This window comes from Larus michahellis, chromosome 6 (genome assembly GCF_964199755.1).
Source record: "Larus michahellis chromosome 6, bLarMic1.1, whole genome shotgun sequence".
Taxonomy (NCBI): Eukaryota; Metazoa; Chordata; class Aves; order Charadriiformes; family Laridae; genus Larus; species Larus michahellis.
This window is the reverse complement of record NC_133901.1, coordinates 15,722,087-15,744,511: the sequence shown is the minus strand read 5'-3', so window position 1 is coordinate 15,744,511 and position 22,425 is coordinate 15,722,087. Positions and strand designations below refer to the sequence as shown.

Below are 22,425 nucleotides of genomic sequence, written 5' to 3'. Positions count from 1 at the left end.
ACAAATACGTGTATTTAAAATTCAATTTTCTTCACAAAGTATTAAAAGAGAAATCTAAATGAAGCTGAAATTTATTGATAAATGTTCAGATAATCAAAATGAAATAGTATTTCAGTCGTATTTGGCTGAGCGTGTGAAACCGTAGTCTGATACATCTGTTGCCAGATACCCATTTTTGTAGGGAGGCAGGGACTGTTTTCATTTGAGTTATTTGTTCTAATCAAAATTGAAGAAACTAATAAAGTACTGAAAAAGAAGACAGTTATTTCTTACTTTTCCAGTCAGCGGATTAAAACTAGATGTGGACCCATAAGGTCGTCTTGTTTTAGCCCTGAAAACAAAAAATTAATGAATGGTATTCGTTGCCATGTGATATTATTTCCTTCTTTCTAATAAATGTGGTTTAAACATACACCGTGTATTCATAAATGCAGTTTTTGTTTATATGTGGCATTAATGATCGTTATTAATAGGGAGTTTTGAAGGCAGTTTTTACGTATCACGCTGCATTTGGACAGAGATCTAACAGATTACAAAAGGGCTGTAGATAAACAGAGCTATAAACTCACTGAAATGTTTGTATATTTCTGGTTAAGAAAGGAAGTAACAAGTCTGGTGTAACTGCTATGTTTAGTTGCTGATTGCCTTTTTTTTTTTTATTTGCCAAAAGATGAGAAATCACTTTTCATTAGGAAGAGCACTAAAGTGCACTAAAAGAAAAAAAAAAATAATTAAAAATCCATGAATGGTGAAGGAGTCTTTATTTAAATCAGTTCAGTTTACTTTCATGCCTGTGCTTCTCTTTGGCTGCTTGTTGGACGCTCTGTGTTGGCCATTTGTCAGTGATGATGTCAAATATAAACTTCTTCCTCTCATGCAAATACACTGTTTACTGGACGATTTGGTCTCCCAACAGTTGCAGATTTCTGTAACACAAAATCCAAGGTCAGCTGGTGTTTGCTGAAGCTGGAGCCAGTGGCTCCTCCGGCTCTAGCTGCACAAGAGTTTCCATTCTATACCTCTGCCTTATAAATCTCCGTTTTTTCCAAACACTTGGCTTTTGGACTGATTTCTTTCCCCCCTGCCCCTCTAGCCTAAATGCTGCCGAAAGTGGATTTCGTTTTTGGAAAGTCTGAGCAAGGGCAGTTTGTCCATTTTGGAATATAAGAGTACTACTCATTATGAAAACACTGGGGTTTTTTGGGTTTTGAGTTAAAATACGCAGTAGCAGAAAGTTAAGATGTTCTGGAAGACATGTCTGGGAGTTACAGAGGAAGAACTGGTTTTGATAATACTGAACTATGTCTGCTGAAAATCACAGGATATGTGTTTCCTTGTGTGTTTTTTTTTTTTTGTTTTGTTTTCCTGAGCTAAAACGTTAGGGCAGGAGGATCTGCCATGTAGGTAGTGATATTTGAGAAAATAGGAAATAAAAGTTGGGATGATAAAACAAAGGTAACTGTTGCTCTTTTTTTTTTTTCCTTTACACTTTACTCCTCTGTCCTAAAAATTGCTGACATTGAATATGTTTGCTTTTCTGACTACATAAAAAATACAGATACCTGCTTCAGTCAAGAGACTTCAGCTTAAAATGTTTGTTCCTGTTGGTTTCTGGCTTAGCGCTGAGCCCGCTCTGACAGCATCACTCCTGCGGGCAGGGGATCGTTCCCTGAGGGTTCTGCCAGCACAGAAGGGTTCTGCCGCCTGGCAGGGCACCCTGCTCGCACAGCTCCGAGGGGCTTTCGCAAGCTGGATCTGATTATACAAATGGATTTCAAAAAATCTATTGTACTGAACACTCTCCTAATGATGACTTGTTACAATAGTCTGCAGTACAGTTAGAGCTGGGTCACTAGGGAAAGCTTTGTTAGCTGCCTATTTAATTTTTTTTTGCCCTGTGTTGGGTTTTTTTTTTCATTCTTTTTTTTATGCGGAATAATTCCGTAATTCAATAATATCAGTAGTCGTCGTCTTGGCAGCATATAAAGAGTAATTGAGAAGTTTGGAATGGCAAGTATGCTGTGTAGTGAATTTGTATTGAAAAGAGGACCTTTCTGAAATGTATTCATGCAGCTTCTTGCCCTGACGTCACAATTACAGTCATTAACTAATTACTTAAAAGATTTTGCTTTGTGCTGTTTTATGCAGATTGAACATGGAGCTACGTACTATATAACTCATTTTTGTCAGCTTCAAAATATTAAAGAAGCTTTTGGGAAAGGATGGTTATGAATGTAACAAAAAATTTAAGGAATTAAATAGCTCTAAGAAGAGCTTTCCCACAGCATTTGGGATGTAATAATAAAAGGTTGTCTTCTGTCTCAAGCTTTTATAACCTATTTTAATTTAATAATAAATTAAATTAATACTGTTCTTTTAAAAAGTGGCATTGTTGTTGCTTTATACTTTGAAGAAAGTACTATGGAATGATACTCAGCTTAGAATGAGGTTCAGAATTATTTTACACTTTTAACATTTGATTGGCACCTTTATAATTTAATCAGCTGCAAAGTGCTCCCAGCTCTGATGATCTTAATTTCTTCATCTCTAGTTTCTCTTGAAGGGAGTGCAGGCTTGGTGGTAGAAGGAGAGCAGTGCTAAGTGCCATATGAACTCCGTTTTTGGGAGAAATGAAGGCAGCTGGACTGTCATCAAGCACGGAGCTTGATGGAGCCACAGAGATGTAACTCAGTTTAAAGGCCGTGCATCAGAGAAACCTGCATATTATGATGTGATGAGGATAATTCTAACAGCTGTATATAACTAGCTATGGACAGGACACAGTTTCCTGAATCAGCACAGCGCACAGTTTGTAAAACTTGTTTAACTGTTACCAGACATCTTTCACAAGTTAATCCAAGTTTATCCACCAAGAAGGTGGTTGGAAACAGAATTACTGCTTATTTCACAAATGAGAAATCAGACTCGGGGTCGCGGGACATCTCCTGGTCAGTGGCTTCTAGAGGTTAATAGATCTATCTGTGAAAAGGCAGGCTGGTGTGTCCCATCTTCTGCAGGTGGAAGTATATGAGGTCGGTCAGGGTATTGCCTCCTCCCCAGAAATACCACTGGCTAAAAAGTATTCTTCTCTCAAATCTGTGGTGCCTGTCAGCAGTAGGCGTACAATAATGATAAATGCACGTGCATCTGTAGCTTAAAAAAAAAAAAAGTCCTACTGTATTTAAGGATATTTTTTTCTGTTACTATTTTAAAATTTTTTTCACAAGTGCAAGGCAGGCAATACATTTCCTCTGAAAGTTAAAAATGTAATTTTCAAAATGCGTTTCTCCAGGAGCGTGTGTGTCCTGTGGCAAGCAGTCTGTGGCATGACTGAGAAGCATGCCTGTAGACAGAAGAGCAAGAATGTTATTTACTCAAGATATGGTTCACCGTTACCTGTATTGTTCTTTTTCATTGTCATCGTTTAAAAACAAAACCCCGTACCCACAGGGTCTTCTGCAAGCACAGATTTTGTCTATAAAAAATAAATCAACTGTGTTCTTACAAAGAAAATGCCACTTTTGACATCACAAAAACTTCTCCAGAAAAAGAGAGTGTTCCTTCTCACCATACTGGGTCATCTCCCAACCAGGCATCTCTGTATCCACTGAAGTGATGAAGAACGGGATTGTTTCTCCTGACTCGCAGTTTTATTTGGGGGTACCAGTGTCAGTAGCCTGATCGAGCATGATACCAAGAAACTTTCTATGTGAATGGTGTTTGTGCCTGGGGAATTTCCCTGACCTGTGCTTCATACCCGTGGTTGCCCTTATAGGTACCTGTGACTTGTGAAAGCATGAACGAGAAGGATGAGCCAGTCTTGTGTCGTTCTCTGTCCTTCTGTTTCTGTACTTTCCTCCTTGGTTATAGCATTGGATTCGGTCAGCTCCATTCACGGCAGTGCGATTACTGAAGCTATTTCAGATTTGCAGTACTGCAGAGCTGTCATGCTTTTTCTCACTGAAGTTGGTTTGGCTTTTTTTAAGTGGTACAGAGGTATTTAACTAAATTACACAGTTCTAAAAACATGGACAGTTAATCTTTTTTTTCCAGTAAGAAGCAATTGCTCTTGACTTTTTATGCATCTCAGGCATGTGAAACGATTTCCCCAACTTTCACCATCTTTTTTACTTTTTTAAACCTTCTTTATTTTAACTTAATGTAGCCTATTCTTTCTGTTGATATTTTCATTTACATTTTTATTAAATTATTCTATTACTAATTTATTATAACATCTAATACTTTTAAAAGATACACTGTTGTAATTTTGAGTCTAATTCCAGAACTGTGTGCCAGCTTTGATGGGGAAAGTTGTAGAGTCTTCCAGCCCTCTGACTTTTCCAAACAAACGAGACCTCGGTGGCGCAAAAGCCGGAGGTGAGATCTGCTGGATCGCCCAGCCGACCAGAGTGATGCCAGACTCTGTTGCGGCAGTTGCAGGATTAGTTGTGGTCCAGGGTAGAACATGGGTTTCAGTGGCCACGCTACCTCCTTCTGCAGCCTGTGCTAGCCGTCCTGCTGGCTTTTGTGTGTTGCTGGAACAGGTACCGAGGGATGCAAGAGCCCTTTGCATTCTTTTCACGGATCACCTTCACTGATGTGCAGGTTCATAAATGCTGTTTTTCTTGTGGAGGCTGCTGCAGTCATGCAATAATAGGTGCTGAGAGCCAGTTTGTATGTTCTAATAAGCAGACCCAAGTGTAGTTGGTTTGGGTGTGCTGTGCAAGTTTCCCGTTTTCTCCCATATTACCATAGCCACTTTCTGCCAATGTTTGTCTTGTGGCTTTGCACCTAACTTGACTGTGAAAAGGGCTAGTGAGCGAGTTTCCTGAGGGAGGGATTCATCACAGATGACGTTACACAGAAGGCATGGTGCGAGAGGAGGGTGTTTGGGTTCCCGCTATAGCCTTCCTGTTTATTCCTTAATTAACAGATTATCACCTTGGGTTTTCTTGAACACTGTTGTAAGAAAAATGTTAGAGTTTTTCAAAGGTGTTCTTCTGGAGAAGACTAGTTCTGGTTCTGCCAGCAAAGGCCTTGGGTGTGCTGTGATGAGCAGCCTCTGCTGTGGGCCCAGTCCCCAGCAAGTTCTGCGCGCGCAGCTCTTCCTTTCCTGCGGGGCCAGACGGGGCTTTCTTGGTCAGGGAGAAATACTAGTTGGGTGCAAACTGCCGTGCCCCAGCCTTCCTCGGCTGTCTTGGACTCGCTTAGGGCGTCTGCGTATGTTTTCGAGTCTTGCCGATGTGTGAACGCTGTGCATGGCCGTGTGGTCCCTGGTGTAGGTACAAGCGAGGGGCTGTGCATCCAAGCAGGGCTTTGGCAGCCCCTGCTTCAGTCCGCCGCAGCTGGGGGAGAGCCACATCGTCCAGCTACACAAACAAATGGTGACGGTTTATTAAAGGAGCTGCGAATGGTTTGTAGCTGATGCAGTCTGGTCTCATAGCTGACCCTGCTGGGGCAGGAGTTGGACGTAGGTGACCTCCAGTGGCCCCTTCCAGCTTGAGTTCCTCTGCTTCTGTGAACCTTGGTTGTATGGCGCTGTGCCTGTGTATTGGATATTTGCATGTTACAGTGACAAAAATAATGTGAAGAATCTTTGAGAAGTTTTTCTACAATTTCTGAAGATGCTATAATTTTTTTCTAATTTTCTGTAAATTTACTCATCTTCATCTCACTGTGGGTTTTTTGTTGTTTTGTTTTGTTTTTTTGTTTTTTTTTACTTCCTTAGTCAAAATACTACGGCCAGACATTATTGACGGAAGTTTACAAGCATCTGAATTTGATTGAATCGGATTACTTTGGGATCGAGTTCCAGAACATCCAGTCATGTTGGGTATGTACAGTTCCCTGACAAATTCCGTATAAAAAAAAAAAAAAAAAAAAAAAAGGTTGAGTGAATACACTTGCTTGAGTGTCAAAAGTGTTGAAGTCTGCTGGAGTCTCCTGTAGGATTATCTCTTTGATTCTTGTAAATCTGCTTCGCTGACCAGAACAATGACAACTAATAAAGCAGAGAGGAGGAATCAGGTTCTACTTCCTGTTAAATCTCAAAAAAATGTATAAAGCAGTTAAATAGTTGCTGATGTTCCCACTTTCAGGGACATAAAATCCTCCTTTCCTCTGAAAGGGGAAACATCAACTCAAAGTGTAATCTGTGAAGCACTTATAAAATGATACTACAACGTGTAATTTTGCTAGTGTTCATGTTTGTCTTCAGTTAATTTCCCTGAAGAGTCATTATGAACCTCTTTCTAATAATGACAGCAGACATACAGACCTGCAAACTTTGAAAATAATTGATCTAGATAAATACTGACACTCTGTGAGCCTCCTAGTCACTTACCCTGTATCTTACAGAGAGGACAGTGTGGCGTCTAAACTAGAAAATGTTCCCAAAACTATGTCGTCAATTTTTTCTGTTACTTTTTCTAGTTTTAGGACTCACACACAGAAAATATGACTGAGAAGGTAGAGAATGCTAATAGCAGTGCTCTTGAGCCAAGGAAATACAGTGAAGCTTGTTTAGTTTCTGTTTCTTCTGCAAAGCCTCCAAAGGGTTTCTGCATCTAATAAGGTTCTTAAAATCCTCAGCTCTGTCTCAGGCAGAGAAGTAACTAGCCTTGTTACAATTTTTTGTTTGGAGAGGTGTGGGGGGGTGAGGGGGAAGTTGAGCATCCAGAATATTTTGCATTAATTTTATGGATACTCCTTTTACTAGAATGACAGTAGTCTCTCTTCAAAAATGTGCTTGTCAAGAGAAAAATTTGTGGGAAATTAATATCGAGTAAAAATCCTTAAGTAGGTAGGTAAGAGAGATGTGCAAAGCATGGGAGGGATAAAAAGTTGGACCTTGTCATGTTCTCCAGACCTTCTGTAATTCTGTGGCCTGTCTCTGGTGTACGGCCGTGTGTGTTGGCATGATTTCTGTCTTCTTGGCAGTGGTGGTGTGCTTGTGCTGACTTGGCTCTCCTTCTGTCCAGATGAGCTTTAAGCACGGATCAGTGGTTTTTCTATTGATGCATGATAAATGTCAATTCAAAGAGATAAGCACACTTTTTCTAAAGAAAAGGAGTTGCTGCATTACTGCAGTGAGGAAGAAATGCGTTCTCATCAATTACTGCTTTATTTTAATTTACTTTTAATGTTTTCATATTGTATTCAAATATGAATGTCAGTTCGTAATTTTTTTTCTTTAATTTCAGATTTGGCTGGAACCTATGAAACCTGTTATTAAACAAGTACGGAGTAAGTACTTTTAAAAAAGGAAGTTTTCCTTAATTTACATCTGCTTTATGTGGGTTGCTTTCACAACTACTACTTGATTTACTGGTTATGCTTCTCTGAAGATTGTACTTGGTAGGGGCTATAGTGGTTCCTGTCTGGGCACGCAAACCTGATGTTTTTAATATGTAGTATGTGGTGGGTGGAATGGAAACTTACTGAAGGTATGATTCTTTCTCTGTCATAAATATCTAGATAGACTGGGTCAGCTGGTGTTATGTTTAAGTGAAACATGTCGTTTGCTGTTTGTGAGCTTTTGTAAGTTGTGCTGTCTTACAATGGGAAGAAAAATGAATATTCTGGCTTGTCGCACACATTGCATGGGAGGAGGTAGCATCTCTAGTCGTGAGATCCTGTCTGAGAGCTGATAACGCCTTTCAGAGGGCTGCAGAAAGCTGTGCTCAGAGCTTGCTGACACACAGGGAATTTCAGCGGGGTGGGTATTCCCATCTCATTCTCAAAAACTCTCTCAATGCGCTCGGGAGCAGCCTCAATGAGAGAGCAGAAGTAGGGATCTCCCACCTGGTGGGTAGCTGAGGCTTCGGCGTCCTCTTTGCTTTGGTTGTGGAATTTGTTTCTGCTTTTTCGCCAGGAGGATATTGCAATAGCGATGCTATCTTTGCTTTACGCTACTCTAAAACGTAATGTGAGATGCACTCTGAAGGCTAAAAATAATTGAAGAATACAGTATGCTAGTTCTGATGTTAAAAGATTAGATCAAACTTTTTTTTTTCCTCCTTAGAACAGCATTAAGCTGTTTGCTTATTTTCTGTTTTGGATTGTAAAGGCTTTGTGGAAGAACAAGATCAGGAGGGTGTGGTGGATTCCTACTCGTTTCAAAATCTTAATTGAAAAACGTTGAAAATTAGTACTAGGAGGTAGATTTTAGTTACTCTTCTGCCTAAAACTTATTGCCAGAAAATAAGAACTCACCAATTCTAGCTAGATTTTTTTAACTTTTTAAACTGGTTTTAACTTTTAGTGACATTGTTTTTTAAGCAGAAGAGTCAAACCAGCTGTAAAAGAAGGCTTCCTTAGGATGGTATATAATACTGGATTGCCATCTTTTTATATACTCCATGCAGCTGGGCTTCTTTTGTTTTTCCAGTGCCCCTGGTTGGAAGTAGTTATGTCTTAATCAAAAGATCTGATGGACCATAGGTCTATGATGCCGCTTGGTTACTCCTTTTATACCATATAAATTGGGGAAACTTAGCCTTACATCATAGGCTGATGGCTGTCTTTTCCCTGGTGCTATGTGTATATATATATATTTCTAAAATGGTCTAAAACCATGGAGATGTGCAAAAATTTATGGCTCTGCTGCTTGGTGGTCTACCACCCACATTATGTTGCTGGTGACATGTAAAGATTTCTTTAAAATTTTTTTTTTATCTTAATCTGTAGGAGACACCAGTCAGTTGTCTAGCACATGTTCAAGTTCTGAAATAAATTTTAAATTTGTAAAGTTTTAATAGCTTGGGTGAAAATTCTTTTTTCTTTTTATGCTAGTTGAATCCTTTCCTGGCATTCTGCTGTTTTTTAAAATCGAAATGAGATATGACCGTAGAAAGCCTTGAAAATGTCTACAATTAAAATGTTAATTGCATCTATAGTCACTTAAGCTGTTCTTTCATTGAATCCAGCTAACATATGATTGCACAGGAGCATCTTCCTAATAACTCCTTTGACAGTACTTCTGAATACAAAGTGTTAAGAGGAGAATTAATTTAACTACTAGGTAATGTGGACATTTCAGAAGTAAGGCACTAAGCAAGCTGCAATAACGGAAAGAAGTTTACATCTGACAATACAGCTGTGCAAGGCTACCCACACCTGCGGTGGCTTCAGCCTCCATGCTCCCCAGGCACGCTGGGGCTGTCCTTCCCCGGTGCCCCTCTGCCCGGGCTCCCTGGGGTGGCAGCTCAGTGCAGGCAGACTAGCCTGGCAGCCGGGCACCCACAGGCAGTCCGCTCCCTTCTGCGTGCCCCTGCTTGGTTGGGGGGTCCCAAGGGAAAGCGACATTGTGTAAGAATGAGATTCAGTGAGTTTGCTCACGGTGTTAAGAAATGCCTGAACTTGGCACAGATTGATGATCTTTTCCCACATTCTCACATTAACAAGTTTCACTGAGGTTCGTTTTTATTGTGGGTTTACGGTTGGATTTTTTTCTTTGGTTGGTTTTTTAGAATTTAATGATTTTGGAGTTAATCTTGTAACTTTTAGTCTAGTAGTAGGGGAATGTTAGATGTTATCAGGAGCTTTAAGGTAATACAGCTAAACCTGTTAGTTTATGTTGATGGTGATTACTGTGTAATTGTAGGCATGCAGTTCTGAGTCTTTGACATGCTCTCTGAAAACAAAAGAACTAGATTATTAATATTTAATTGAAATTAGTCTTGGCTAATGACCTATTCTGAGATATATAGAACTTGGTGTTGCATGATAAAGATTTTATTTTTGATTATTTTCAAATGAATACAGTCAATTTTACTACTGAACCACTCCAGAAAGCAAGGAGTTTACATCCAAATTCTTGACTTCCTAACAGGCACACAGTATCAGGTTGGCATTTGGGTACCTTCTCTGAGGTGTTGCCAAGATGTTGCCAGTTTTATATAGTGTTGTGTTCACCATACCCACATGGGTAACTTTTCCTGACTTCATTTTTGTTATTGTTGTTCTTGGTTTTGCTCAGATTTGGCTTCTTACAATGAATTCTGCATCTTGGTTAAGACTGGCCCAGTGTTTCTTTTCCTAATTAGAATGGCACTTATTCATAGACAAAAGGCAAGATTAAAAAAACAGAAAGAGGGGGAGTTCCGCTACAGAAGCAAATATGCAGCATTGGGTTTTTAATTTTTAATATTTATTATCATTTAATGTAAGTGATGCTTGGAACACTGCCAAAATTGCTTCTGCAGCAATACTTTCCACTTGATTGGTGTGAGTAATGTGCAGGTCTGTTCTTAACCTTGTGAAGATCTTCCAAAGGCTCGGGGTATTTTCAGAAATTTGATGTAAAGTTTTATTTTCCTTCCTTGGTGTGTCTCAACAACTATAAAAACCTTAGTATGGTTTTGGTCTCTGCAAAATGTGAGCTTAGTATATTGTTACAGTGTGTTATTTCCAGCCTCCTTTCATTTCTAGATATTACACTGTAATTAGGGTGTGGATTTTAGGTTTTTTGTTCACCAGAGCTTTGGTAATTCTGGGATCAGAGGCTGGGAGCTGCTCTTCTGACAGCTGTGATAGAGGGAGTTAGTTCTCCCAGCTACTTCTCAGAAAGCGGAGTTTGTTATTCCCCTGTTGACAAACGAGAGGATGAGTGAGCAGAGGAATGTTTGGCGTATGGGAATCGGGTATTCCGGACAGAAGAAATCAGCGTACTTTGGGGCTGATGGGGTTAAATTGCCCTTTGTCAAGCTTTAAGAGATCTTGGTGCTTAAAATAAATTAAAGCAGGCTGGCTTGGGCTTACCGATGTGCTCAAATTTGAGTAGGTTGGGGTTTTTTTGTTTGTTTTTTTTTTTTTTATTTGGCTAAGCTTCCTTTGAAACAGCAGCAGCAGGCAGAGTCCCGGGGTGGCCGGGCTCTAAAGTACCTCTGGAGGTCACGCCTAAGCAGGGCTAGCTTTGAGGTCCAGTCAGGACATGAAATCTGTGCCTGGAAGAGAATAGTCTAGCAAGAAGAGGGGTTGCAGTTTTTCCCTTGCCAAGTCTTCCTGTGCCTTTTAGAGGGGGTCTGTCTTTCCGTGGTTTGTCCTGCCTTTCTCGGCTCTGCACGCTCAAGGCTCCTTGTGGGAAGGTGTGTGCTGAGGACAGGTCTCGGTCAGTCGCAGCTGAGTGGAGATGGGGTGGGGGAGCATGGGGCTGCTCCTCGTGTCTGGGGGATGCCTGCAAATGTGAGATGGCTGCTCAGTAGGCTTCTGCAAGCACAGGTTGGCTAGTGCTCTGCCTGCCTGCAAAATACTCAGAAATACTCAGCCTTATCTGCTCTAAGAGCAGGAAAAATAACAGCAGAACGGTGGTGCCCAGCTGTGGCATAGTAAGCGATTATGGCACCCTGTGATATTCCTCTGAAAATACTGGTGAAACAGGGGAGTGTGGGCATTGAGCCAGACGGTTCAGCAGGCTGAGTTGTGATGCTGAAACTGTTAACTCGGTCCAGTCACAGATGGGTTTTCTTGTTGTAAAATGTTACACAGAGCATTGTGAACTATTTTAAATAATTTCTTAGGATTCTGTTTAGATTCAAATGTTAAATTAGTTTTCTCCCTGTTGTTGAGATTTACAAGAACAGTGTTAAAAATGGGAAGAAATGGGTATTAGCAGGCATGCCAGGAGCAGTCTGCAAACGCACTTTTATCTTTGCGGGGAGCCAGCTGGGTCCGGCCGGACTCATGGATTCAGCTCACCTACAGCTCCGATGGTGGTGGTTGGGAGAGCTTGTGGGATGGTCTCCACCCTCCTCCCCCTCTGGGAACCTCACACTGGGTCATCTAAAATGCCTTCATATGAGGTCAGGTGGTTGCTTTGGGGTTATTATAGGTTTCACATTGCACGAAACTATTTTTACAGTATTCAGACTGCAGACTTGCCTTAGAAGTAGTATAGAGAGTTTTCAGAGGAACAATCTGCTGTGTCTCTGTTGACATGGACAATCTATACGCCATAGGCCCGCTATAGTTAGCTGGCAAGCTGGCTAAGCTTCATGTGCTTGTATTTCTCTGCATGTTGGAAAACGTAATATGCATGTGCTTATGAAGAACAAGAGTTTTTTGTGATGCAACTAACTTTTCTTATAGGACCAAAGACTACAATGCTTCGTCTAGCTGTAAAGTTTTTCCCTCCAGACCCGGGTCAGTTGCAAGAGGAATATACCAGGTAAAGTATTCTTTGAAGAATTTGATTTGTATTACCTACTGAAATAAAAGGAAGGGAAAAGTAGGAGGACATTGCATCTGTTTCCAAACAAAACTTACATTGAAGATGAGCAAAAGTGTGCTTTTCATTAGTGTCACCGTTTTAGCAGACATGTAAAGATGAATGCTATTGGAAAAAATATTTTTCAAAACAAAAAACAGCGCAGTTAGGGCTTTCCAAACATCACGGTGTCAAAAGAGACAGAGTATAGGGGAAATACTCATATTTATAAACAGTACCTATATAAAATAATCAGTACATATTTTAATAAATTATTTATCATTTACACTTCCAAAGTCCACTCTTTAAGTACTCTACAACTAGCAAACTCAGGTTTTTCACCAGTGCTCATCACGGGGTGCTTTTGCCGATTGATAACTGATCTTTGGTAAATTCAGCAGACCTATCCACTTGCTAGCACCTGGGAATGTGGTTTGAAGTCTGTGCCTCTAACAAGGACGTTACCCAGGATTTTGATGTTTAAAGAGCTCGTTTAGTGCTATTCCCAGTTTTACTACTTTTAAGTGGAATTCCTGTTAGAGATCGGCAGAGGTTCATTATTATCCTTCAGGCTTATTTTTGAGCAAAACAGCATGATAACTGCTGCAATTGTCTCTTGTAATGATAAATACTATCTAAATATTTCTTTCCTCCCAATTTTCTTATGTTAATTACTGCTTCTTCTAGGAATTTCATTAGGAATGCAGCCTTTTGGAGCAGGAACTGTATTTTTGCCTATTTATGGAGCATTTGTTGTGGAATTCTGGTCTGTGCTTAGAGCATCTAGGTATTTCATAATGCTATTAATGATGTGTACACTTTGTTGTGAGTGTAATGAAGAAACCAAGATATGTCAGTCTGATATGCAGTGATATGCATATCTGCGCAGTCAGATACGTAGAAAACAGGACATACTTTATAGAACTCTTTAATATATACTTACAGTACTTTACAATTTAACACACACACACACATTCAAAATGTATTCCTTTTATTATCTTTTTGCCTCAAGAACATAATACGTAGTGGTTTTAAATTAATTCTTCATTAAAAATAAATTACTGTTCTCTTTCAGAGTGCAATTCAATAGAGAACATTGATCAATCTGCCAGAGGTTTATAGTAATGAGTTGTTGCCTATTTACTGTAGTCCCTATTGCACGTTCTTTCAAGTAAAAAGGACAAAAGACTTGCCAGAATTACATTCATAAAAAGGTACCAAAATTGGTTTGGGTTACCGAGTCAGTCCTTATGAGCATACTTTCAAGGCTGACGAGTTTTTCTTCTGTCCTTTTATGTTTTACGGGCAGCTTTTTACTTACACAAAGCTGTTAAACAGAAATCTCCTCTTTAACAACTGAATGGAAAGTACTTTAGTTAGATGAGTATAGCAGTATAAGAAAAGGAAATTTAATTTCTCACTGTGTTTTTAGGCTGCTAACATTATAGTCCCGGAAAATGCAACCACTTAGTAAATAATCTGAGTGCTAGCAGAAATGCTTATTGTTTTCCCTAACAAGATATTGGAATCAGTGATGTTCTCCCATCCTTGTTCTAGTAGATAAAATCACTTGAAGTGTTCATTAAGTTTCTTTCCGACTAAAAATTACAGCTGCTGTTACTTGACAAATCAAACTTGTTAAAAGTGTGGTTTTCTTTCTGCTTCCTTGTCCCTGCGTGTTCATCTGCACTGATAAATTGCACTGTATTAGTCACAGGTTGTTTGGTTTGATTTGACCGTCCTTGGTAGCAAGGCTTCTGTGTTACTTTGGTTTTGGAGAGAGGAAGAATTGGGAGATGCTGGTTTTACAAAATACCGCTCAGTCATTTTACTGTTCTTTCACGTGTCAAGGTGGTACTTGTAACTCTCTCTCAGGTACCTGTTTGCGTTGCAAATCAAGAGAGACTTGGCAGAGGAACGACTGACCTGCAGTGACAATACGGCTGCTCTTCTAGTCTCTCACCTTCTGCAATGTGAGTATCTCAACTGTGGTGACATCGGGTGATGTTGTCATTGAAGAGTATATAGAAGTTTTTGGTAACTAAAAGCGTTTTGTGTCTCACCGTATTTCCTTCTGTACATGCAATAAACCTGTTGATTTTGAACGCTGGGGTTGTCATCAGGGCTAGCGGTGGTGAGGAACAGTTGGTGCTTATGCACGAGATAGCTTTGGCTTCATGGAGAATGGATGAAACCAGCCCCGTTCTGCGTTCTCCGTTTTCCCTGGCTCTGCAAACCACGTCACTAGCGCTCCTCATCTTCCAGACAGCTGCTCCTGTCTGCCTCTGTGCTTCCTTACTCACTTTGCCTGGGGCTGGGGGGAGATAAGTGTGTAAAGACTGGGCTGAAATAAAACTAGAAACGTGCCAGAACAAGTTGGACAGCGGGGTTGTCAGCAGCCTTCCTCCTTGCTGGGAATGCAAATGGAAATGGGAAGCAATTGATTTGGAAGCTCTCCGTGTTGCTGCTCGCTCAGTCTGTACGCACCTAAAGACCTAAAAATGTGGCCTTTAAGACAAGGAGGTTGAAAAACTTGAATGGGTGCAGGCACCAAATCAGTTTGAGCAGCAGCCAAATGATAGAGTGTTCACCACGTTTGTAACGTGAGCTGCAGAAATGGGGGGCTGTGCCTCCTTGCTGGCTTGAAACAAAAGCTGTTAAATGGTACTTCTTCACACGTGCACTGATAAATAGTTATTAGTTATATAATTCTGTACTGTCATATAATAATTATACAATTACAGTAATACTAGTTACGGTGATTTTACTGGAAGAGCAAATCTGTCTTGTGTGCGTGCATCAACAAGTGACACAGGTCAAATGTACTGATGGTTTTCCAGCGTTAAATTCTGCGTTCTGCAGTGCAGCGTGGAGCTAGTGAGCAAAGCTCAGCAGCTGGCCTGGCTGGGCTTGCTCCTACCCTACTAGGAAATTAGAGGTGCAAAAGAATATGATTATTTTTAACATAAACTATTTTACAAAAACGCCTGTCTTTTTTCTTTTTTTTTTTCTTGATGTTTTGTATGCTGGCTTGATTTTAAACAGGATATTGCTGTGTTCTTCTGAAGAACAGCTGCCTTGGATGAGATTATTAGTTCACTTAGTCCACTCCTTTCTCTGGCAGCGGTTGATAGCAGATGCTATGGGGAAGCCCTCAGAAAGGGAACAAGCATATGGTGATACTTCCTTTGCTGCGTCCATCCAGTAATCTTTGCATGTGGCCTTACTAAGTCAAAGATTGACTCTGCAACTCTTCATTTAGTTGCCCTTAATGAACTTTGCTTCCATGCATTTGTCGAACTTTTGAATTTGATTATATTTTTGGCATCTTTCTGTGAAAATGAGCTTCACAGCTTAGTTTTTGGGAGGTTTGTAGGATAATGTATATCCTTGTGTCTTTTTAAAACTTCGGCATTTTAGCTTAATATTGTAACTTCATATTTTATTATCAGAAAAAGTAAATAACTTTCAGAAAAAATTATTTATTCAACTAGTAATTTCTCTCTATATATGTCTGCCACGTGTTCTGCCTGCTTCATGCATTTCTTTTCCAAGCCAAAGACTTCTGGCCTTTTCATGTCTTATCAGATGGAAGCTGTTCCACACTTTTGATTCATGCCTTTTTCTTCAGTAAATCTCTTCCTAAATCCACAGCATCCTTTCTGAAAGGCATGAATATGTGAAGGGAAGAGCAAAGGTCAAGATGGATGCGCTGTGGGGATTTATAGCCACATAGCACTGCTTTCTCTTTTTGCTATGTATTTATTTTTGGACAGTTCCTAAAATCTGATTTGCCCTCTTCCCAAGTAGGCTTGTCCATAACTGTTTCACATATATTTCGAAAAATTAAATTGAAAAATATGCTGGTTTGGTATAAGCTATCTGTGAGAAAGAAATGTTTAGACGACCTCATGGGTCTTCTATAAGTCTCACATCTTTGACTGTAAAGACGTCTAAAGTTTCCAAACGATGTTAAAATACTGCTATAATCCCCCAGAAGTCTGCTTGGGGATAAATGTGTTTTGTAAAATGAAGCTGACTACGAAGCATAATGCACAAATTTGAAGCACCTAAAGGAGAATGCTTTCTGCCTCTTGGGATTTCTAATTCCTCACCAAGTATTTTCTGTCATTGTTTCTTTTCCATTGTTTCTTCTTACTCTAATGTTGTTTTGTTTTCTGTAATAGCTGAAATAGGGGATTTCGATGAAACCGAGGATCGAGAACACCTTAAAACAAACCAGTATTTGCCAAACCAGGAAAGAATTGAAGGAAAGATTCTGGAGTTCCACAGGAAGCATGTGTAAGTGAGGATTAATGTATTACCTCAACGTATACTCCTGGGGAGCAGATGGACTTGCCTGGTGGAGGTCTAGCACGCTGCACAATAGCATGATGTTAAGATCATATAACTTAAACACCATTTACATCTAACAATAAAAGTTGGGTGAAGCAATAGTTACATACTTAGGACACAGTTGTTGGGCAGCATACCTTTAATAACATACCAAAGAAAGCTATCCTCAACTTGGAATAATGGTTTTAGGCAAAATCATTCTTCAGGATTTCCAGTCTACAAAGTTTAAATTCAGCTTGCCCTCAAATGCGTAAGTCTTGCTTTTGTCTAGATAGTAAGAAGTCAATGCATTGTGCTCATTCTGTACTCAGTAAGCATAAAGGAAATGGAGAAGGATGGAGGGAGTGGGGGAGAAATAACTTTAATCAGAATTTACGCAGTACTTTACCTTACAGCTGGAGTACTTTTGAAATCAGAAAAGTTTATCAGGGATAAAGAAACTATTTGCCACAAATATAAAATTAATTCCAATACAGTCAGGAACTGCAGAAACGAATGCTTTATTATTTGAAAGGCCCACTTCTCCCATCGTGCACATTCAGTGTACAGTGAGGTTGTGTGTTTTATGGTCTAATCTGTCTAGTCTTAAAATGTGAAGATCTACTGGGTGTGTGCAGTGTAAAATATTTTTATAAGTAAGAAGATGTGGAGCCGACAGCGGACGTGGTGCTCGTGAAAGAGAAGTCAGCCTACAGGGCGACTCTGTTGTGACCACAGTGCTACTCAGAAGATCAGGGGTTGCATTGTACAGTCTACTTTTGCCACAGCTTCATTCTTTTAGGCTTTTAAGTGCACAATATTGCTGAAAATTTACAGACTGTTACTTGCCACAATGGTCCTAACCTCACTTGTGCAGTTCTCAGAGTTGACAGGTTAAATTGAGAGGTGTTTGATAAAATGGCGATAGAGGTTTGATTTTACCTGGTAGGTCTTTCTTTTCTGTAATTTTTGAGACCTTGCGCATTAGGATTTAGCAGTTTGAATTGCTTTTCTTAGTTGCAAATATCCACGTCGCAATTCATTATGTATGGTTATACCTTATAATCCAAATACTATGTTAGAAATTTAAATTTTGCTTTTGCTCTGCATGGGTAAACGCAGGGATTACTGCTGGCTGATTTAAGACAGAACAAAGAGGTTTTTCAGGGTAGCATCTGTGTTTAAGGCTAAGACATCCTGTATTATTAGAAATCAATTCCTGAGAATTTCAATAATTAACTATTTGCTTTTTATGATTGCTCATTTTCAGTTGTACTAGAATTATCGGTACTGATGGATTTTCAGCTTTGTTGATTCTTGATGAAATCAGATGTTTGTTACTTTTTTCTGCTTTTGAACCTTTGAGGTGCATGTGGAAATGATGAAAGAACAAACTAAATGTTGTGTTGAAGTAGTTTGAAGTAATTTTGGAGTAAATTAAAACGCATGCTAGGATTCTTCACTTTGGTTTCCCTCCTTCAGCTACCTTCTCCCATTAATTGCACAGAAATACTTCGTTATTTTTCTCATGCCAAAAGAGAAGTGCTGAAACAATTAGGCAGTAACTTCAAAGCAAATAAAAAGAAAAGGAGGAACATCCTTTTCACACAACTCGTAATGACATTGTGAAACTGCTGCAAGATGCTGTGGAGTCTAAAGCTACAAATGATTTCATGAAAGGGTTTGATGACATCATGCAGTATAGGCTGATGGCTTTAAAATTTGAGGTGAAATGCACGATTTTGTAAGTCTGGCATAAACACACCCAGACCATCCACAGGACAATCCTTTGTTAATCACATGCCTGGATCCGATTGAGTTGCTTCTGCTTGTGGGGAATTTTCTTGGTTTACTTTTCTTGATGGAAAGGTCGTGACTGTCTTCTGAGTGAGTCAGGGACTGGTAATTTTTATTAATTAGGTTTGAGCTTTTTTCAAACAAGTTACTTCTAATCATTCTTTACAGTAAGAACAGTTTGTATTTTTGCCTGTCAGGAAGAAGTCAGAGGAAGGTTAACAGGAAAACATTCCTTGCTTCATAAGTGTACTTTTCATTGGTTTAATGAGAATTGCATCTAATATAGCCATATTATTAAAATGATTGCAAGTCTTATTTTAAAGCAATATTATAGAAGAGTACATTCCAACCACACTGAGATTTATAGCTGAGGCCTGTGGTTAGAACAGGTTACAGTCGAACGTTAGTGATACTTGAGTACCTTGAACGCATGTTTTAAATCCACTGCGCCTTTGGAAAAAATTTTGTTAGAGATGTAGGAAAAAATTTTGTTAGAGATGTAATTTTGGAAGCACTGCCATCCTAAAAACTGCTGCAACTTCCTTACACGTCTCTTCTCTCTTCCCTTACCCAGGGAGTATTGGCCACCCTTTTCCATTTTTATTAGGAGTTGTGAAGGTCCTGTGCTTTCTCAGAGTTTAGGCACATTTTTTCTCATTTCTGTTCCAAGGAGCAGGTGGGAATATGAACCCTGAGTGCTTGTCTCCTTCCTGGCAACGTGCAGTGTGGTTAAACGCACAAAATGCTTCTCTTTCTCATCATCGTTGTGTGTCGTGTTTTTGTTTTTGCATTTTATTTTGACTTTTTATTTCCTTCAGTTGACCTTATTATTCCCTCACCTTTGGCAGACTGTTATTTTCTTCCACCGATGATTGCTTTTGACAGAGACTTCTCGTATAAACAGAACCTCTAGGAAAAGAAACCCATTTCTGGCAGGATGGGTCATCTCTAGATCACCACTGCATCATCATCTTCCTGCCTCGGTTTTCCTTCTTTGCAGCCCTTGCTTTGCCCTGAACACCCTTACTCATATACCAGGTTGCAGGGGTTTTCTGTCTCCTATCAAGCTGGGAGCATCAAATTGGCTTTCTTAGGCTGGAGTTGCAGCAGGACGCCTTCCGGGCTGCGCGTGAGCTGAGGGAGCGGGAGGACGTGTGTGCTCTTGGATAGCACTGTGGAGTGGCTCTTCACATTAAAAAGTTGCGGTTTGATTATTATTTTTTTTCAATTGCTTCGCTGTAGCTATTAGAACTGGTAGAAGAACATAAAGCTGAATAAAACAGAATTTGTATATCCAATCCATTCTGTATCAAAAGAAGAGAATATATATTGAGAAGTTTGTATTCAGAAAGATGGGAATTGAAAGCTTATATTATATTAAATATCCTTTAATTTTTCTTTCACTTTTAGAAATACTTTTTTTTACTTTCACATATATAGAAATATGGTTTTCGTATTTAACTTTGCAAATGCAGTAACAGTAAACAAGATGAGTTGTATTTTTAGTACAGCACATTACTTAGTTGTTTCAGCAAGAGCCTCAATTAACATTTTATTTCTATAGTTTATAAAATTAAAAAAGTTTATATTTTGAAGATGGTGCAGTTAAATCCTGGCACCCTGGACACTCGCAATGTTTTCTGCCTTCCTGCAAGTAGCATGAGTAGAATACTTGGTGCAGGGTGAGTGTAGTCCAGAATTAAACAGAACACAATTTGCTTGCATTCAGATGGCTGTGGGGTTTTGTTGTGTGTACATACATAAATCAGGAAAGAGAAGATTTGGTAGATGTAAATTTACCCTTACTGTTATCCCTCATGTCCTTTCATAAGTTGTTAGCTTAGTCGTCTGTGATCTAAATTGTTTTTGAAAACAGGATGTTCATAAACTGTTTTTAAGTTAGAAAAACTACAACTTTAGGTTGCTACATAGTCTAAAGAATTTCTGCTCATGCAGCATTTTGGTACTTCATCTTAAAATTATGTATTAATCACTGGTTTTAAGTGCTCTGTAAATCATCTAACATTTAACAGCATTTATTTTTGAAGCTATTGCCACGTGAATATTGTAACATGCTACCGATATTTGTGTAGATGGATGTATGTAAGGAACCTTTCCACTAAAACCTATTGCATTGACAACAGCTTTTGCTGGAAGATACTAGTAATAGGTAGACTGTTGTCCATTGACCTGGGGAAGACTAAGTAGATTTATCTGCTTAATGGATGAACAAAATTAGACCAGCTTGTTTTCAGGCTGGTCTGTGCAGCTTAGTCTGCAGCAAACATCTGAGGGTAATTACTCTGAAACTGCTTCTCGTTTGTAACCGTTTGTGGTGCAGCACGAGCTGGCTGGCGTCACTCACGGCTTTCCCCACTCAAGGCTCTTCTGTCTTTGGTAGGTGCAGGCAGGTTGTTGTGCATGAGAACACCCTTAAAATTATTTTTTTATTCTTTCTGAGATGCGCTGTGCTTTGGATCATATCTAATGGAACATGAAATAACTGTTAATGGTTCTGCATCAGTTATACTGGACTGTTCATGAAGAATTTCTAGTACTGTATAGCTCCAATTTTCTAGTTGCTATTTTATCCTAATTTTTATTTCCCTTCTTGTTCAACCCCCCTTCCCAGCCTTTGGTAACCTTAGCATCTTCAGCATCCTCTTTAAAAGACAAAGCACCACTTTCATTCTTAACATCGCTCTACTCAGAGTTACAGCAGGAATTAGTGTGGGTGGGAGTTACACACAGTGCTCTTAGAGTGTAACTCAGGAACCTGTGGCCAAAATTAATATTTATGATCTACCTTTTTTGTCTTGTATGTGTTTAATAAACAGGAACCATGGTGGTTCTGCTATTTTAATTCAGTTAAGGAATCTGTGGAAGAAATGCTAGTAACACTTAAAGCCCGTATAAAAGCACTTCTTCCAGGATTACTCATTTCAGTAACGGAAGAGAAATCTGCTTTACCAGTTTAAGGTCTGAGACATAACTAATACGTGTGGTGGTAACACTGGTAGAGATGCAATTACAAGACACTTTATGTAGTTTAGCATTTCTTTTTCCATTTGAAATCAGATTTTTGTTCCTCTGTATTTGTTCTTTACAATCCCTTTATACATGCACAGTCCTAAAATGCTGACATTTGGATAAGGTTGGAACTATGGACTGAACTTGTAAAGTTAAGAACTTCACTGAATCCCTGCTTTCTCCAGTTGGGAAAGAACAATTTTGGATTTCCTGTTGTAATGTTTTAGATTATTTTTTTTTTTCCCCTCCAGGATGAATAAGGCAATAGCGAACCGTTGAAATCCTGTCGCCAAATGTATGTGCATTCAGGCTTACTTTCTCAGCGCATTTTTGTGTATGTGTGTGTTTTAGTCTAAGGAGCATTTTACTAAGAATCAAAGAAGCATTGTTTCTCCTAATGGCTTCCATTTTTAAAATGTTAGCATACTAAACAAGTTTCATAATTGCATTCTGAATTTTAGAGACAGTTCCTACACACAGTTAATATATATTGTCCTCATCCCTATTTTTGATAAACTCAAATATAATAATCATTCACTTCAATATTCTCAATTTTCTTCAATTCTCAATTAAAACAAATCTATGTGGAGCAAAAAAGTTGTTTAATCTAAAACATGACTGTAGGTCAGCAGAAGGAGGTGTTTTTAAGGAGCATGCCTAGAAAGGCAAGTCAGTGTAGCAGGAGAATTTATTCAGTACCGATGTTGTGGTTGGCACTACATAGTACACAAAAATAGATCATGCTACAGAGAGTTTATCATCTGTTTTAATTAAATGAAATACATATTTATGGATGGAAGGCCATTTCTTGGAAAAGAGGATTTTTTTACATTTGTCTTCGTATATGCAGGACTCTAATCTGATTTCATCACTGGTTGTAAACAGAATAGTAATCAATTTTTATCGCCTGTGTCTTCCTTGTAGCATTACGTTTATCCCAGCAAACTTGACCATTGCAGGAACTATTCAATCAATGCACTAGCATAGGTGGCTTGTGCAGCACTTGCTTGGAAGTGACATAATATGTGTTATTTCTAATTATTTTCAGTAGGGATGCA

The 22,425-nt window shown here is 39.2% G+C and overlaps 1 protein-coding gene across 5 annotated transcripts in view; it reads left to right on the top strand.

The window, feature by feature from the left end:
• The window catches only part of FARP2 (FERM, ARH/RhoGEF and pleckstrin domain protein 2), an 83,996-nt gene that overhangs the window by 16,887 nt on the left and 44,684 nt on the right, over positions 1-22,425 (top strand). For all 5 annotated transcript variants that reach the window (XM_074590920.1, XM_074590918.1, XM_074590916.1 and 2 more), the window contains 5 exons: positions 5,729-5,833; positions 7,203-7,245; positions 12,088-12,166; positions 14,081-14,178; positions 16,393-16,507. In XM_074590920.1, the coding sequence (XP_074447021.1) occupies positions 5,729-5,833; positions 7,203-7,245; positions 12,088-12,166; positions 14,081-14,178; positions 16,393-16,507 (440 nt within the window). The remainder of the gene's footprint in view (positions 1-5,728; positions 5,834-7,202; positions 7,246-12,087; positions 12,167-14,080; positions 14,179-16,392; positions 16,508-22,425) is intronic.